General features: G+C 41.4%; 1 protein-coding gene across 5 annotated transcripts in view; it reads right to left on the bottom strand.

Annotated features, from left to right (window-relative positions):
* CERS5 (ceramide synthase 5) overlaps positions 1 to 19,673 on the bottom strand; it is a 30,373-nt gene extending 10,700 nt beyond the window's left edge. For 2 of the 5 annotated variants that reach the window (XM_027967342.2, XM_027967341.2), the window contains exon 1: positions 19,414 to 19,673. In XM_027967342.2, the coding sequence (XP_027823143.1) occupies positions 19,414 to 19,610 (197 nt within the window). In that variant the 5' untranslated portion in view covers positions 19,611 to 19,673. Of the gene's footprint in view, positions 1 to 321 lie in introns of all 5 variants that reach the window. The other 3 variants (XM_042246746.2, XM_060412618.1, XM_060412619.1) reach the window with 3 other exon arrangements.
* Positions 19,674 to 19,880: the final 207 nt, after the last annotated feature.

Here is a 19,880-nt window from a genome sequence, read left to right as displayed (position 1 = left end):
AAGGGGGAACACTTGGCAGGGAGCCAGAACTTTTTGATTTAATCCTGAATTCTGCCACTGATTCACTTGAGAAGTGACCTATTTAAGAAATATTGGAATATAAGCTCTCTTTCCATTTTTCCCTGGTTTCCCTTATCACATTTTAAGCTTTAGAGTAAGAAAGACCTAGATCAAATCTTTAGTCTACCATTTACTGCCTGTATGAACCTGGGCAACTTATTTCATCTTGCTAAACCTCTGGACAAGGAACAACAGACTGGTTCCAAATAGGAAAGGGAGTACGTCAAAGCTGTATATTGTCACCCTGCTTATTTAACTTACATGCAAAGTACATCTTGAGAAACACTGGGCTGGAGGAAGCACAAGCTGGAATCAAGATTGCCGGGAGAAATATCAGTAACCTCAGATATGCAGATGACACCACCCTTATGACAGAAAGTGAAGAAGAACTAAAGAGCCTCTTGATGAAAGTGAAAAGGAGAGCGAAAAAGTTGGCTTAAAGCTCAATATTCAGAAAACTAAGATCATGGCATCCGGTCCCCTCACTTCATGGCAAATAGATGGGGAAACAGCGGAAACAGTGGCTGACTTTATTTTTCTGGGCTCCAAAATCACTGCAGATGGTGATTGCAGTCATGAAATTAAAAGACGCTTACTCCTTGGAAGGAAAGTTATGACCAACCTAGATAGCATATTAAAAAGCAGAGCCATTACTTTGTCAACAAAGGTCCGTCTAGTCAAGGCTATCGTTTTTCCAGTGGTCATGTATGGATGTGAGAGTTGGTCTGTGAAGAAAGCTGAGTGCTGAAGAATTGATGCTTTTGAACTGTGGTGTTGGAGAAGACTCTTGAGAGTCCCTTGGACTGCAAGGAGATCCAACCAGTCCATCCTAAAGGAGATCAGCCCTGGGTGTTCATTGGAAGGACTGATGTTGCAGCTGAAACTCCAATACTTTGGCCACCTGATGTGAAGAGCTGACTCATTGGAAAAGACCCTGATGCTAGGAGGGATTGGGGGCAGGAGGAGAAGGGGACAACAGAGGATGAGATGGCTGGATGGCATCACCGACTCAATGGACCTGGGTTTGGGTGGACTCCAGGAGTTGGTGATGGACAGGGAGGCCTGGCATGCTGCGGTTCATGGGGTCGCAAAGAATCAGATACAACTAAGCGACTGAACTGAAACCTCAGTTTTTTTTCCATTTGTAAGATGAAAATATCAACATTCTTGCTACTGAACATAAGGCCAACAGATAAATAGCATTACTGGCTTTTCCTAGCAGCTTCTTAGAAGTGCAGAATCTCAAACCCCATCTCAGACCAGCAAAATCAGAATCTGCACTAATAAGATTCCCAGGGGATTCATTCATATTCCCATTAGAAGCGGGCCTACTTTACTTGAATCTTGCAGGTACAATGATATATAACATATATGAAGACCCTGACACAAGGAAGTGCTTAATAAATGATAGTTCTCCTTATATCAAACCATCAAGATCTTAACTGGAGGGAAAAGTAGAACTGAGATGGAGCTCTTCCTAAACAAATATCCTTGGTCATGGTCACCTTCCTGCCCAATCAAAAGACTACGGAAATAATTAGAACTTTAGAAGCTCTGAAGAAAAAAAATCCAGAAACTACAGAGATTGGTAAGAAAGAAACTACCTATTAGTACTCAGTTCTAGTCCCAGATCTACCAATAATAAGACACATAAACTTGGTCAAGTCACTTGATTTTTGAGTTTTGATTCTGTCATCTAAAGGAGATGATGCCTAAAATTTTTTCCTAAGATTCCATGATGATATCACTGATTATAATTAATTTATAACTTTTAGATTTGAAAATTGAGGAATTATTCCTTGGCTCTTTAAGAAAGATCTCCCTCTTTTCCACAACCAAAGATTTCTATGAGCCTCAGCTCTAAGAAAAGCTTTATGCAATCACTTTCAGAATAAGTCAAAACCAGTTCTAGCTCTCTTAGCATCTTAGGGAGTTGTATGATGAAATAATAACTGGGAGGTGTAAGATGGAGTGTTCTTGACCTATTTTATTTATCTGCATTCAAATCCAGAATTTCTCTCTAAGGGAGGGACTGAAAATAAGAAGCTCTGTTTATTATCTTTCTCTGTGAAAACTTCTTTTACCTTTATCACCGAAGTTCCCAAGACATGGGGAAACACTGATTCAGAGCACAAAGTAATCCACATCTGTAACCCATTCTTCTCTTTTACACAAGTAGTATAAAACTTTAATTCAAATACCAATGCTAATAGAAACATTAGTTTATATTTCCTGGTATATAATTCTGCGTACAATTATTTTAAATTCCTGCTGCTGCTGCTGCTGCTGCGTCACTTCAGTCGTGTCTGACTCTGTGCGACCCCAGAGATGGCAGCCCACTAGGCTCCCCCGTCCCTGGGGTTCTCCAGGCAAGAACACTGGAGTGGGCTGCCATTTCCTTCTCCAACGCATAAAAGTGAAAGTGAAGTCGCTCAGTCGTGTCCGACCCTCAGCGACCCCATGGACTGCAGCCTTCCAGACTCCTCTGTCCATGGGATCTTCCCGGCAAGAGTACTGGAGTGTGGTGCCATTGCCTTCTCCGTTTTAAACTCCTACCCATGTTTAAATTCCTTGAGAAGACAGAGAATACTGCTTTTGTATTTATCAAGGTTCTATGCTCAGTAATTGTATACTGAGTGAGTGGTGTAGCGGATTCCACCCACCCTTGCTGTTGGAACTCAGTTTGGACCCAGCATTGATCAGTATCCAGAAGGGTAATTAAGGCAGCCATACTTGAGACTTCCCTGGCAGTCCAGTGCTTAGAACTTCACGTTTCCACTGCAAGAAATGGAATTCCTTGGGTGGGTTCAACCCCTGGTCAGGGAACTAAGATCCCACAAGCTGCATGGTGTGGCCAAAAAAAAAAAAAAAAAGGTAGCCATTCTTTGTTGTTGAGTTGGTGCTATATCATATCTGAGACAAAAGCCCTGAATCATCTCTGAATGAAGAAGTAGACCTGAGAACAAAAAAACAGTCTTTCCAAATCCTATTCTTATTCCCTGAAGCAGGCCTCTTTCTTAATCCAGTCAGGAGATTAAAGGCCCTGGGACTAGGCAGATTTTACCAGCTAACAGACTTATGAAAGTTGCCTACAGAATGAGGATGACAATATCTGCTCCACAGGGTTATTTTAAAGATGAAATGACATAGTTACAGAAGAGCTCAGTCATATCTGACTCTTTGCAGCCCCACAGACTGCAGCACACCAGGATTCCCTGTCCATCATCACCAATTCCCGGAGCTTGCTCAAACTCCTGTCCATCGAATCGGTGATGCTATGCAACCATCTCATCCTCTGTCGTCCCCTTCTCCAGCCTTCAATCTTTCCCAGCATCAGGGTCTTTTCCAATGAGTCTTCCCATTAGGTGGCCAAAGTATTGGAGCTTCAGCTTTAGCACCAGTCTTTTCAATGAATATTCAGGACTGATCTCCTTTGGATTGATCTTGCAGTCCAAGGGACTCTCAAGAGTCTTTTTCAACACCACAGTTCAAAAGCATCAATTTTCAGTGTTCAGCTTTATGGTCCAACTCTCACATCCATTGATGACTACTGGAAAAACCATAGCTTTGACTATACGGACCATCAGGAAATGACATGATGTATGCCTACCCAGTACCTGACACTTTGTAAACATTCATTAAAGGCAGCTATTATTATTTTTACTAGAAACAGTTTGGTCTGGGTACTCTCTGATGGTACCTCGAACAAACTGAGAAAAGCAGGAAATCCTCTTTCACACAACAGGGAGAGGTTTGTACCCTGATCACTCAGGTGAAGCCAAGATAATTGCTTTATTATCTAGACCTTGAAGCAGACTTAATATCCTAGAGCTGTCATAAGCTCACATCCTGTCCTCATTAGTTCAGAGTTCAATGAAAGACACAGAGCTACTGGCATCAAGTCAGTGACAGCTGGACAGACCTTAAGAAAATCTGCTTATTTGACAAAATATTTATTGGGCACTGATATTGTGCCAAAGCATGAAGCATAAAACCCACAATAAGGAATTATGATCGAAAAAGAACTTTTCCTGTGTTAAAAAAATTCAGAACAGGGAACTTCCCTGGTGGTTAAAACTCCACACTTTCACTGCAGAGGGTACAGGTTTGACCTCTGGTTGGGGAACTAAGATCCTACATGCTGCGTGGCACAGCCAAAAACAAACCAACAAAAAAAACCCATTTCAAATCAGAAATCTGAACGAAACAAATAATAGTCATGCATTCATTCCGCATCACTTACCTGGCATTTAGAATAACAGAAAATAGGTATCTAGGTTGGTCTAATTCCAAAGAGCCTACAATTAGCATTCATCATTTCTGCTAGATCAGCACTTCTCAAAGTGTGCCTGGAGACTTATGACATTTTTCAGGAGCTCTGCTCTGCAAGGTGAAAATTATTCTCATAATAATTCTATATTTTTATAACAGTTCATTTCTCTCTCATTCTCTTATAAGTGTACAGTGAAAATTTCCACAGCTTACATGACACACAGCAAGAGACTGAAGGCAGAACTGATGAGAACGCAGCTCCTAGATGCCCAAGAGACTCAAGCCTGGAAAATAATACTATTTTCACATTTTTTTTTTGTTTTGGGAAAGTGCTGAATAAGTTTTCATAAAGCATTATTTAACAATATATTGTTATTTGTAAGCAAATGAGTAAATACTTAAAAAAATTTTTAATTTCTAAAATGGTACATATTGATTTTTAATAGTATAAAAGATTCCTGGTATACTAGTTGAAAAATACTGTCCTGGTTAACACAGAGAACTCAAACTTATCTTGTGATTTCTGTTCAGTCCAGGATCAAACTGTCGCCCAAGTTTTAAATAATCTGAAGACCAGACTGCCCTTTGCCTGAAGATCTGAGTAAGTAGGTATTTAGTGGTCTACAGCGGCAAACTACTCCTTTCCACCTGCCACACCAGGAACATGAGTCTAGTGATCCAAACCCTGATTGTAATGTATCTATCCTGCTCCACAGAGATCATTTCATTCTGCCCCTTTCTTGCCCTCCAGATACATGGTAGCAGCTGACCTAAGCCTGGGTTAAGATGAAATTACTCACCACTTTGCTCTTACATACTAAAGACAAGAGCTAGACCAACAATTCTTTTTGACCCACTGCAACATCATTGACGAATATGAACTATATACAAATATGTGTGAAAGTCTAGATTGAGTTTCTCAACTAATGTATCATGGCAGGTAACACAGATGGGCTATACTTTTTTCTTTTTTAAGGCTCATTTACTTTTAAAAATATTTATCTATTTATTTTTAGCTGTGCTGGGTCTTTGCTGCTTGGGCTTTTCTCTAGTTGTGGTGAGTGGGGGCTACTCTTTGTTGCAGTGTTCAGGCTTCTCATTGTGGTGGCTTCTCTTGTTGCAGAGCACAGATTTTAGAGCGCATGGGATTCAGTAGTTGCAGCGAGTGGGCTCAAGAGTTGTGGTTTCTGGGCTCTAGACCACAGGCTCAATACTTGTGCTGCATGGGCTCAGCTGCTCCTCGGCATGTGGGGTCCTCCTAGATCAGAGATCCAACCTGTGTCTCCTGCACTGGTGCTGCTGCTGCTAGGTCGCTTCAGTCGTGTCTGACTCTGTGTGACCCCACAGATGGCAGCCCACCAGGCTCCCCCATCCCTGGGATTCTCTAGGCAAGAATACTGGAGTGGGTTGCCATTTCCTTCTCCAATGCATTAAAGTGAAAAGTGAAAGTGAAGTTGCTCAGTCGTGTTCGACTCTTAGCGACCCCATGGACTGCAGCCTACCAGGCTCCTCGTTCATGGGATTTTCCAGGCAAGGGTACTGGAGTGGGGTGCCAGTGCCTTCTCCTGCACTGGCAGGTGGATTCTTTACCAGTGAGCCACCAGGGAAGCCCCAAGATGGGCTACGCTTCTGTCGGGATGTTGCTCTCAGCTCTCAGGGTGGCCCACGGGTGGACGGTGGCCAGAAACCCCGTCTGTAGCCTTTGGTCTCACGTACCCATTGTGCACGCACATGTTACTTTCTATGTGTGCAGCAACATAGCTGAGTTGGGAAGTACTGGCTTAGATCAATTCTGGAAGAATACAAAAATGTCAAAACTGATCAATAAAAAAGAAAAATAACCATCAAAGAAACTGAAATAGACAACAAGATGAAGACGGGAAAAATACAATAAAAAGAGAAAGGTCTTATACAGACTGATGAAGATGGTACATCATTAAATAAAGAGCACTGAGTAACTAAATATTTTGAACCTGAATGCTCCCCCTATCCATCTTCCACACACACACACAGAGATGAAAGCTGAGATATTTAAAGGTAAATGTGGAGTCCCATAGAAGACAAATTCAGAAAGTCCTTTCCCTTTACAACTGAATTCTTTTCCCTTCCTTCCATCTTTCCTTCCTCTCTTTCTGGCCATGCCACTTGGTTTGTGGGATTCTCTGTTCAGGGACTGAACCCACACTCTCAGCAGTGAAAGTGCAGCAGAGTTCTAACCGCTGGACTGCCAGGGAATTCCCTACAACTGAATTCTTAATAAACCAATCACATAAAAAATTTGAGCAGCTTCTGTAGAGTTGAAAGGGAAGGAGAAAGTAAAACAGATACTCAGGCAGAGGGAACAGCATGTGCTAAAGAAGAGATAAGAAAGGGCTTAGAGAACTATGCAATGTACAGATTGGGAGTTGGAGTGGAGACAGTGATAGGAGAGAAACTACAGGCGCCTTGCATGCTATGTTAAGCTTGAATTTCATCCCACAGTGATGGAGAGTCACTGAAAAGATTTTAGGCTATTGTAAAAAAAATCCATGCTAGATGTAATAAAGCACTGAACTAAGGCTACAGAAATGGAAAGGCAAGGTTGGATTCAACCCAAGAGACGGCAAGAAAGTGAAACTGATAGAACTTGGTGACTGGGTAGATATAAGAATCAAAAAAAAAAAGAAAAATCAAGGGTGCCTTCTGTTTCCAGGTTGGGAAACTAAGTTGATTATGGTGCCTCAACCAAGTAGAGAATAAGATAAGAAAAGCAAATTTAGGAGTGAAAGATGAGTTATCTGTATACTGAATTTGAGGTACTTGTGGAACACTGAAATGCAACAGTCTAGTAAGGCAAATAAACCTGGAAAAAGGGGCTTAAGGTAACATATACACAAAGATATGAGAAAGAAGAGAGAATGAGAATATAGGTGGTAGCTAAAATGATGAGGGTGGATTGACTGCATAAGAAAGGAATATAAACTAAAAAGAGAACGAAGGTAAGAATACTAGGAAACACAACATAAAAAGTGAATTTAGGGGGTGGGAAGGTCAGAGGTGGAGTCGTATCAAATGAGGCAGAGATCAAGTAAGACAAGAATTTCAGTATCCACTGGATTTGGCAATTTGGAGACCAGTGATAACCTTTACCAAATAAATTCCAGTGAAATGGAGACTAAAGGACAGGAGTGAGTTAGAGCAGTAAAAATATAAGGAGAAAAAAAGAAGTGGAAATAGCTAGGGCTCTCTCAAGAATCTTGACTAAGAAGAGAAAGGAATATCTTCACTTAGTGCATCAGAACCACTTGATCTAAAACTAATATCCCTGTGCTTTAGATCCATTCCATTTCCTGATCAGAAATTTCATTCTATTTAGTCCTCTTTTTTCCTATTATTTTCAGCTTTGTTCTCTACTTGTTTCTTCTCAGACCTTGAATACGCTCAAGTTTTCCCATCCTAAAACAGCTCTTCCTGTCCCTCACAGCCTTTGGCTCTCACCATCCCACAATGAAAGTTCTTGAAAAAGTTCTCTCCTCATGACTTCTCTTCTAACTCCTACTCATTCCTGAACCCTCCTGTGTCTCTCATCTGGCTTCAGTCCATATTCTCCACTGAAGCTGCTCTTGCCAAAGTGGTTAATGATCTTACTGTGAAATCAAATGGATACTTTTCAGGCCCATATCTTACCTGATGACTCAGTGCCATTTGACATTATTGAGCATGCTTTCCCCCTTGAAATGCTCTTTTCTCTTAGCTTCCTTTCTGTCACACTTTTCCCAGTAGAACTAGATTTTTCAGTATGCACTGCTAGTTTGGACAATGTGCTATGCACCTTGGACAAGCTACTTACTTTTCTGGTTGTTTCAGTTTTTTCATCTGTAAATGAGGAATAACAACAGTATCTACCTACTTCATAAAGTTAGTATGAAGATTTAATGTTCAGTACTTAGAACGGTGGCTGGGACAAAGTGAGTACTTAGTAAATGCTAACTATTGATATTTTCAGGGGCTTCCCAGGTGGCTCGGTGGTAAAGAATCCACCTGCCAATGCAGGCAAGTCGCCTCACCTTGCTGGCTCCTCACCGCCTGCATCTGGACGGCTACCACTCTTCCCAGGAGGTGATGCCCACATGTACACACTGATATGATCAAATACTATACGGCTACCATACCTCTTATCTTCTTTTGGGTTTCTTCTTCCTTTTTGTTGTTTTTCAGTCGCTAAAGGTAGCTCCTGCTCAGCTGCGTCCAACTGTTTGTGACTCATAGACTACAACCTGCTACGCTGCTCTGTCCATGGGATTTTTTTCCAGGCAAGAATATTGCAATGTGTTGCCATTTCCTCTTCCAGAGGATCTTCCCAACCCAGGGATTGAACTCACATCTCCTGCTTGGCACGTGAATTCTTTACTGCTGAGCCATAAGGGAAGCCCGTAGTTGTTAAGTCCTGTCCAATTCTTCTACGACCCCATGGACTATAGCCGGCCAGGCTCCTGTCTTCAGGATTTCCCAAGCAAGAATACTGGAGTGGGTTGCCACTTCCTTCTCCAAGCAATCTTCCTGACCCGGGGACTGAAGCTGCATCTCCTGCTTGGCAGACAGATACTTTATCACACTGAGCCACCTGGGAAGCCTGCCTTTTCCAAAAACAGTTTCCTCAGGGTTCTACGCAGATTCTTACTTTATTCTATACACTCATCCTAGGTGATCTGAGTCAATTATGGCAGAGAGTCTGTATGGTCCACAGACCCCAGAGCACCCCTGAGATACACTCTGGGGGCCCATAAAACAAAAACTGTTTTCATAATATTATTAAGACATTATTCGCCTTTGTTATGGTGTTGACATTTGCAATGATCATGCGAAAAGAGCAACAGTGGATACACTTACAGAACCTGAGCACAAATCAAAGCAGTGGCACCCAACTGTAGGAGTAGTTACTATATTCTTTCTTGCTATAGCCTCTTGGTTAACAACGACACCACTTTCACTAAAGCACGCCCTTGACGAAGCAATACAAATGATTAATTTTATTAAATGCCTACTCTTGGGACTTCCCCTGGTGGTTCAGTGGCTAAGACTCTATGTTCCCAATACATGGGACCCAGGTTCAATCCCTGGTCAGGGAACTAGATCCCACATGCTGCATGGGATTTTTTTGCATGCCACAAGAAGATCAAAGACTCCACATACCACAACTAAAACACAGAGCAGCCAAATAAATAAACAAATATTTTTTTTTTAAAGCCAATCCTTGGGTACATTTTTAAAAAAGTAGTCTGTGATAAGATGGGAAGTACACAGAAAGCACTTTTACTGCATACCAAGGGACATGGCTGTCTCAACAAATGCACTTGTTTGACTGAACTGTATGTTCAACTAAATCACTTTTTTCAAAGAACACCATTTTTACCCATAAGAATGACTGACAGAAAAACTACGGTTATTCAGGACCTGCATACTTAAGATACATTTTCTTAAGAATGAATGAAAAGAGCTTGTGACTTAAAAAAAACAAACATTCTTTCCATTGGTAAAATTCAAGCTTTTAAGTGACACTTTGAATTTTAGAGAATTCATATCTGCCTTTGAGCTCGACAACATCCCAATACATACTTCAAGGCTTTTCTAATGAGACTGTTACAATGAGATTAACTATATGATTTTTTTAGTATCATATTATGTAATGTACATTTAAAAGATTTGTATAACTTAGGGAACCAGTATTTTCTCACGTGACCAATACATGCTGCTGCTGCTGCTAAGTCGCTTCAGTTGTGTCCGACTCTGTGAGACCCCATAGACGGCAGCCCACCAGGCTCCCTGGTCCCTGGGATTCTCCAGGCAAGAACACTGGAGTGGGTTGCCATTTCCTTCTCCAATGCATGAAAGTGAAAAGTGAACGTGAAGTCGCTCAGTCGTGTTTGACTCTTAGCGACCCATGGACTGCAGCCTACCAGGCTCCTCCGCCCATGATTTTCCAGGCAAGAGTACAGGAGTGGGGCGCCATTGCCTTCTGAGACCAATACATGACACCCGTTCAAAGTGTATGACAGACTGGTAGATTTCAACCTGAATGAAAAGCTCACTGATATGGCTTCAGATTCCACAGTGCTACCAACCTTTCTTGTGTTTTGGCATAATAGCAAAGATGAAACTTTCCCTTTCCAGTAACATATCTGTGTAAAATCAGCTTTTGCTTCTATACTTCAGCCAAACCAACACATTACAGGGGACTGGATGCAGAAGCCAGAGAGGAAGTCCAGCTGCCTTCTCCTGAGCGGACATCAAGGAGGTCTGCAAAACCACAGAATCAGTGTTCTTCTCACTGAATATTTTTTGTCTGGAAAATTATTTTTCAAAAATACATTATTTATGTTAATGTAATAGGCTTATCCGTTATTTTTAATGAAATAATAAGTATATCTCTTAAATTTCTGAATTTTGATTTCAAATATGAACACATTGATAGGTATATGTAACCCACATTTACAGAACCTTTTTGGGATCCTCAAACAGTTTTTAAGAGTAAAAAAAATAGTGCTGAGGACAAAAGATTTACAAATTTCTAAATTATACTATTTATTCATTTACATGCAGTTGACTCCCAGTCATATATTATTTTGTATATTCCCTAAACATATGCATCCATATCAGTGTATTTTTCTGAGTAAATTCTTAAGAGGACAGGATTTGCTATGTACAAGCAAGTGTGTTCTACACATTTGTTGTACATATATGTGCTTGCTGTGTACGAGGTACTGCGCTTCTCAGGGATGCCTACACCACCAAATCCAAAATTTCCTGCATGGTCCATGCACAAGTAATCTTTGCAGGTTTTTTAAGGACTTTTTTTTTTTTAATTGGCCAATTTGCTCTTAAAGCAAAGCAGAAACAAACTACAAAAAAGAAAACCTTTATGACATATACTATCCTAAGCCACCACAAGGCATATACTGGATTATACCAGACTATTCTTCACTCCCATTCCCATCAGTTAGCTTCACTTAGATCTGAGCGCTGAAGAATTGATGCTTTTGAACTGTGGTGTTGGAGAAGACTCTTGAGAGTCCCTTGGACTGCAAGGAGATCCAACCAGTCCATTCTAAAGGAGATCAGCCCTGGGATTTCTTTGGAAGGAATGATGCTCAAGCTGAAACTCCAGTACTTTGGCCACCTCATGCAAAGAGTTCACTCACTGGAAAAGACTCTGATGCTGGGAGGGATTGGGGGCAGGAGGAGAAGGGGGCGACAGAGGATGAGATGGCTGGATGGCATCACTGACTCGATGGACGTGAATCTGAGTGAACTCCAGGAGTTGGCGATGGGAGGCCTGGCGTGCTGCGATTCATGGGGTCGCAGAGTCGGACACAACTGAGCGACTGAACTGAACTGTGGTTTCCAGTATAGTAGCCACCAGCTAGTACAATAGCTACTAGCTTTGAGGGGTTTCAGATGCAACTGGTCAGCATTAAGACGTGATCTAATTGTGAAATACACACCAAATTTTGAAGACTTAGTGCAGGAGAAAAAAAAGAAATGTAAAATACCTCAATTTTTAACACTGATTGCATATTGACATGATCATATTTTGGATATATCGAGTTAAAGTATATTTTCAAAATTAATTTCATCCATTTCTTTTTTACTTTTTAAAAAGTGGCTGTTAGATTTTAAATTATTTATGTATGTGGTTCATATTATTTCTGTTGACCAGTGTTGACGATAGTGATTCAAACAAGTATTAATAACTGAGAAGAGAATTTTAATATAGATTCACATTTGATTCAGTTTTCTAGTACCAGAAGGTGATTTGTCCTGAGTTTATAGGGCCAGGCTTAAACAATGGGACTTTATTTAAAAAAAAATTTATAGTAATGGATTTTTTTTAATGTAAATCTTTTTCTGAATGAGTTAAATACTAGGTATAGTCTGTTTTGAGTCATTGTTGGTTAACCGTGCATTCTAGCCAAGTATTGCTTTAGAGTTGCTTTTTTTTCACGTATATATCACCTCAATCAGAGTAGTTAATAATCTGTAAACAAACAAGTTTGTCAAGTACATGAAGTGCTACACAGCCCTGATAAGGCAATAAGAATAATCACACTATTATATTCTTCTCAAAACTATGGAGTTTGTTAAAAAGGGTATTACTTACAGTCTGTAGCTCTGGGTTAGTGTCAGCATTTGTAAGAAGTCTCAATTATAGGCACAAACTAAATCACATTGTTGTGGTTGTGTTTAAAACTTCTTGGGGGAAGTCTCCAGTTATAGAATGAAATTAGTTAATTTCAATTTCTACTGATTCTCCAGAAATCAGTGACCTCTGACATGGAGCTGGTAGGTTATCTTATGACTCAGGACAGGTGGCACATTTCCTTGAAACACTTTACCTTTTTAGTTGAGAATTAAATTTTTACCCATTTGTTCATCTGTTCATTCTTCAACGATTATGTATTGAGAACTTAGTATATATCAGATATCAAACTGTGTGTCAAGAGTGAAAAAGTAAGTCATAGTTCCTGCCTGCAGGAAGAGAACAAGAAAAACAGTGGTTAAAATAGAGTAATGAGTGTGTGCACAGGGTTAAGTCATGGGAGTTTGGAAGAGGTGGACTTGATTCAACATTATTAACTGAAATATAGGCTTAATGTCCCACTAACAAGCACTTGTTTCTTGAATTATGAAGGATGGTAAAAACTTCCTAAGAAAGAGCCTTTTGTTAACTGTTTTATCTAATCTATCTCTTATTTGGCATGCATTTGTGTTTCTGGTTTAAGCAAATGTATTAAGTAGTATAATTACTCATCCACTTAAAAAAAGGTAAATATGTTAAATATGAAAAAAAAGTATGTACGCAGTTGGAAAAGGAAGAGTTATGAAACAGTGAGAGTCTTAGGGAACTGCAGCTGTTCTCCAGATGACGAAGTGGTAAAGAATCTACCTGCCAATGTGGGAGACGTGGGTTTGATCCCTGGGTCAGTAAGATCCCCTCGAGAAGGAAATGACAGTCCATTCCAGTATTCTTGCCTGGAAAATCCCATGGACAGAGTAGCCTTGTGGGCTACAGTCCATGCGGTCACAGAGTCAGACACAGCTGAGCAAGAACACACTCACTCACACACAGCTGTTCTCCAGCAATATTTTGAGAACTGCTGCTCTATAAAAATATTCATTAGCTACTCTGTAATAAAACTACAACTTAGTCTTAAATTAGTTTGTATCAGTGAAACATTTTAATATATACTCTAAGTAATTCTTAATCTCGAGACTTATTTCCTTCATAATAAGGTTAAAGTGTAAATAGAATGTTGATCCTTCTTTTCTCATGACAGTACCAAGTAGATTCATCCAATTGCACAGTTATTAATCATCTTAATTCTTACAGATCTAAGTGAAGCTAACTGATGGGAATGGGAGTGAAGAATAGTCTGGTATAATCCAGTATATGCCTTGTGGTGGCTTAGGATAGTATATGTCATAAAGGTTTTCTTTTTTGTAGTTTGTTTCTGCTTTGCTTTAAGAGCAAATTGGCCAATTAAAAAAAAAAAAGTCCTTAAAAAACCTGCAAAGATTACTTGTGCATGGACCATGCAGGAAATTTTGGATTTGGTGGTGTAGGCATCCCTGAGAAGCGCAGTACCTCGTACACAGCAAGCACATATATGTACAACAAATGTGTAGAACACACTTGCTTGTACATAGCAAATCCTGTCCTCTTAAGAATTTACTCAGAAAAATACACTGATATGGATGCGTATGTTTAGGGAATATACAAAATAATATATGACTGGGAGTCAACTGCATGTAAATGAATAAATAGTATAATTTAGAAATTTGTAAATCTTTTGTCCTCAGCATTATTTTTTTTACTCTTAAAAACTGTTTGAGGATCCCAAAAAGGTTTTGTAAATGTGGGTTACATATACCTATCAATGTGTTCATATTTGAAATCAAAATTCAGAAATTTAAGAGATATACTTATTATCTCATTAAAAATAACAAAGATAAGCCTATTACATTAACATAAATAATGTATTTTTGAAAGATAATTTTCCAGACAAAAAATACTTCAGTGAGAAGAACGTTGACTTTATGTTTTTGCAGACCTCCTTGATGTCCGCCCAGGAGAAGGCAGCTGGACTTCCCTCTCTGGCTTCTGCATCCAGTCCCCTGTAATGTGTTGGTTTGGCTGAAGTATAGAAGTAAAAGCTGATTTCACATAGATATGTTACTGGAAAGGGAAAGTTTCATCTTTGCTATTATGCCAAAACACAAGAAAGGTTGGTAGCACTGTGGAATCTGAAACCATATCAGTGAGCTTTTCATTCACGTTAAAATCCACCAGTCTGTCATACACTTTGAATGGATGTCATGTATTGGTCTCAGAAGGCAATGGCACCCCACTCCTGTACTCTTGCCTGGAAAATCATGGGCGGAGGAGCCTGGTAGGCTGCAGTCCACGGGTTGCTAAGAGTCAAACATGACTGAGCGACTTCACGTTCACTTTTCACTTTCATGCATTGGAGAAGGAAATGGCAACCCACTCCAGTGTTCTTGCCTGGAGAATCCCAGGGACCAGGGAGCCTGGTGGGCTGCCGTCTATGGGGTCACACAGAGTCGGACACGACTGAAGTGACTTAGCAGCAAGAGCAGCAGCCTTCTTCACAGTCCAACTCTCACATCCATACATGACTACTGGAAAAACCATAGCCATGACCAGATGGACCTTAGTCGGCAAAGTAATGTCTCTGCTTTTGAATATGCACTGGAAACCACAGCAGTAGATAATTCAGAGAATCCTTCCTATCTAGGAAAACTGATTTCAGATTTTTTTTTTTGTCCTTTTGCAGTAACATCCCAATTAACTTTCCCAAAGATAAAGTAGGAGTAGATTTAAGTACAAGAGCCCAAAACTCAGTGAATTCTTTAGAAGGCAGCTTTATCTGCCTAAAACTATCTCAGATGAGAAAGTCAAAATAGGTACATCTCCCCTTCCCACTCTAGAGGAAAGCTACAGACTTCCCTTGATGCCGCCTCTTCATTAATTTCTTCTTTACCCATCTAGGAGACCCTAGTTTTCTGACTCGGGAAGTGGCTAAAGCAAAAATATCTGATGTGTTTCTTTTCTGTGATGAATACACCGTCGCCAGGAACCTGACCTTAGTAGTGACAGTATTCAGGGTTGTCTGCAGAACTTCAACACCCACTGCACAGAAAGGGCTGGGGAAAGTCTTCCAAGAAAGAAAGGTTTCTGATTATCTGGAGCTTGGTAGGAGGCGGATTCTCAGATAAGGGCAGAGTTACGTAGGTTTTTTCAATCTCACTCTGTTGGATCTGCAAACCTGATTTAATTCTGTGATTTACAATTCAATAAGGCCCAAAAGAATACCTTTAGGAATGCAGTGGAATGGGCAGTCTCCCTTACAACCTAGTCAGCAGCTGTATCCATTCTTCCCAAAGTACTTCTCCAGTATGGAGGATCAACTAACGTTGGAACATGACATGGACCTAGGCGGAGGGCAGCTGGTCTGCTAGAAAGAGGAAAAGTTCTTTCTCCACTCAAAGGAAATGGAGAAGAATGGGGGAAAGAAAAAAAAAAAAAGGCAGTATGCAGCAGAGGCAGCCAGGCTTACAAAAGGAAGATGAAACGAGTGGCTAAGAAATGTGTATACACACGCACATGCGCACACACACACACACGAGTCACTGCTTTTGTTTCTAGTTACAAGATAGGCCAATATATGAGTCTGTTTAGTGCCCTGTGCCAGAGAATGATATTGAGAAAGCTCCTTAGATATGCCAGTGAGGTTGCCTTGGAGGTAATGAGAGAAAAGGGGATTGGAATAATGAATGAGCAGCAAGGAGAGGTATAATCTATCTCCTATATAATTTACAAAACAATTTTCTCTGGCAACATAAAGCTCCTATTGCAATACCATATTCAAAATAAATGAGCCTATGTAGCTCTGATGGTATCAATATTAAGTCTCAAGCTCAAAGTTGATCCCAAGGAAAAAGTGCTCAGGGACTATGTAGACATTAAATTTCAAACAATTTTACCTTTAAGATCCAATGTACAAACACGCCAGACCTAGCTTGGACTATTCATTCTCTCAAGTCTCAATCATTAACGTAATATTATAACAAGTTTTAAAGAACAGGTGGAAGAGTTTCTTATCTCTCTTTTGATAGGATAAAAAAGTGGCCTAAGTGTGTGCATGGGTGGTGGGGAGAAAAAAGAAACTGCAGAAAGGTGTCCAACATGCAAATATAGTATGGTGAAATTTAAGGAAAAAAGGAATTAGTTTCGTCTCTCTTAGTCAAGACAAACATCTATTGCATGCTGAAGATCTAGATTCTGTTTACTCCTCTGGGTATTTGAGTAGACGAGGGTGGATCCTTCTCAAACATTCAATCAGTATTTACTGACCACATGCCACATCTAAGGTATTTTGCAAGGTGCAGGCCACCACAATACAACCACTCAGAAGAGGCCCACAGAGGAAAGCCTCTATTCTTGGGTAGGACATACTCTACCATCTGCAGTTTTTTAGTGAAATGGCTAGATACATTTATTTATGGTCAGGTGGCTTTCAAATCATCCTTATCAGATGAGGTTGCAGCTCTCCAGGGAATGTGGGAACTTAAAAAAATAAATGCTCTGTGTAGCTGATGAGAAGAAAAAGTAGGAATAAACTGTAAACTCTATTTATTCTTTAGGATATTCCTAGATAATTTATCAAAGGGCATAGTGTAAGACATTAAAATATGCAGGACAATTTGAAGCAACAAGTGCAAAGTTCAAGTCAAACACATTATATTAAGTAACCAAGAATAAGATGAACATGGATCTGTTCTCCAAATCCTAGAATACTAGGAACAGCAGTATTAAATCTTAATTCCAGAAGGGAAGTTTAAGGAATGGGAGAAGTGGCCATATTGTACAGTGGGAGGAGAATGGGGCTGAGGAAAACAATCTGAATCTTGGTTCTACCTCCTCCTTCAGGTGAGTATGCAACATGTGAAAAGCTGAAAATGCTTCTAAGCCTTAAGTTTACTGTTTATATAAAGGAAGCTGGAGTTCTAGCTCTTACAGCCTATGGTTATCATATGAATCATTTTTTAGAAACTCAGTAGTTAGGACTTGAGAAAGAAGAAAACGTAGGAAAGAGACTAACTGAACCAATATTTCAGCTGTAAATTCTATTGCTAACTAAAGTGGTTAGGTCTTAAAGAGAAACAAAATAGCAAGACTGTGGCTAGGGTTAAACTTTCCTAAGATCAAACATGAGATGAACAAGGTGCCTATTCTTACTATCCAAGAAATACCATACTAGAATGCTTTCACATCAGTATTCCCACCCATCCCTTCTCCCCTGACACTGGAGCACCATAGAAACATTCGGATAGAATTCCCGCAGGTAAAAAGGATCCTTTCCAGTGGCTGTGCCAGGGGATACATAAGTCTTCACAGTCACCTGGGGGAACTCTGGAAATTTGAAAATATATGCAAGTTTATATAAAATCAGTGTTTATAAGCAACAAGTTATATCCTCTTACCACTAACTTGGGGAAAACTTCCATATTGTTAAACATTTATATGAAAAGCAGAGAATCTTTTGCCTAGGATGATGAACGTTTTTTTTCTTTCCTGAACTGTGTATTTCCTTTTCAGTCATTATACTTTCTTTTTTTTTTAGCTCTCATACACAGATGCTATAATGGAGGGTACCTGGACCTAGTTTACTCCTAAGAGGGACAAGTGGTTTGTGCCTCCACCTCAGGGACACTTAATTTAGTGACTATACTTAAAGAACTGCAATGCTAAGTTCCCGAGGAGCCAGAAAAGGCATTTGGTTCTTTTGGTTTCATTTGCTTCAGTTAAAAGTATCTTTATTTTTACACTTGAATCTTTGGTAGAGCACTCTGATGAAAATATATAAACACTGTGAATAAATGGATGAATGGTGGGCAACACATAACACATTTTTGTGTCAGAAATAGTGGGAAAAGAAGTAATCCAAAACAGATTAATATTAATTTTTCAGACAGTAACAGAGTAGTCTATCTGCAATATGTGTCCATCCTCGAAAGGACATTCTTGCTCTGAATACTGGCCAAAAGAAAGAAAGATGTCAAAGTTCCACCCTCATTACCTGAGACCTATGCAAAAGTCACCTTTCCAGGGGGTTGAGTAGACTTGATCAAAATCACCCACAGCTACAAGTTCACACTGTAAAATCACCACCACATCAAGTCCTCAGTGAGTATCTTTATCTTAGCAGACAGGAGCCGCTCACTCAAAGAAAAGTGAAAACACTTCTGTCAAGAACACATGGTCGCTGAGAAGCTGGCTCAACACAACAGTCTTATAAGCCCTAAGGCTGTCCATCCTTTCAGTGTGATCACTCTTCCTACCATTTCAGGCCTCCAAGGCCCGTTCTGCAACTCATTTGACACCTTTTCGTGCTCTGGAAGCCTGAGACTCCACCACACCCTGCCAGATTTCTACTCTTACGAGCCCTGGCACAACTTTACTGAAACACACACACACACACACGCGTCCATAAGCTGACGAACCAAGGCTTAGGGCCCAACTAATCCTGTGCCTCTCAATTCCCAGAAACTAAAGTGCCCTCACAAATCTTAGCTTCCCATGAACCCGCTCCTTTCAGCTTGGCTCTTGACGGCCCCAACCAGTTCTGGTTCTCTTAGCTCTTTCTTGTTTCCCGCCTCGGGTTCTCAGTCGCAGCTCACATTCAACCTGTTTCCTGGTCTGCAGAATCCTTGAAGGTTGGGGAGAGGCCTATGAAACCCCCGCAAGTGACCTCGGGGCTCTAAAACTGAATGGGTCCAGCGTCCCCTGCGACTCGCACTCTTTTAATGTCCAAGCCCCAAACTCCCTGTCTTTACCTAGGCTCCACGACCACCGCGGCCACCCTCCCGAGCATCTCCCGCGCGGCCCGGACTCTCCCAGGCCCCTGCTTCCGGGCTTTCCTGCAATTCGTCTTCCGGTCCCGGACCTCGGTCTTTCGCCCTGGACCGGCTTCACCAGCCCGCGCCCCCGGCCCTTTGCACCGCTCGCCCGCGGGCTCTCACCGCTCGAAGAGCAGCCTCACGGAGAACACTCCCGCCGCCAGTGGGAACACCGAGAGGATGTCCCGGGCCCGCGGGTAGCCGTAGCCGTCGCCCTGCCCCTCGAAGTCGGCCCAGCTCACGTTCTGGGGCAGCCAGAAGCGCTCGCTCCACAGCCAGCCCCACAACAGGCCCAGGGCGCCCGCCGCCGCTGTCGCCATCTTACTCCCGCCCAGCGGCCCCAGCCGCCACAGCTTCAGCTGCCGCCACAGCCAACGGAACCCGCGGGGAGGCGGCCCCGGGGCGGGGCCGGACCGGCGGCCACCCCCTTCCGGCCCCTTCTCATCCCCGGCACGTCTCAGCCCGCCTCCTCTGCGGGGCCGGGCCTCTTCACCGCCCATCCCGCCTCCCCGCCCACCTTCCTCTCTGCAGCTTCCCCGCCGCCTCATCTCGGGACTCCGCCCTCTGGTCCCAACCACGCCCCTCCCTTT

The sequence above is a fragment of the Ovis aries genome, chromosome 3 (assembly GCF_016772045.2).
Source record: "Ovis aries strain OAR_USU_Benz2616 breed Rambouillet chromosome 3, ARS-UI_Ramb_v3.0, whole genome shotgun sequence".
Taxonomy (NCBI): domain Eukaryota; kingdom Metazoa; phylum Chordata; class Mammalia; order Artiodactyla; family Bovidae; genus Ovis; species Ovis aries.
This window is presented reverse-complemented; position numbering and strand designations above follow the sequence as displayed.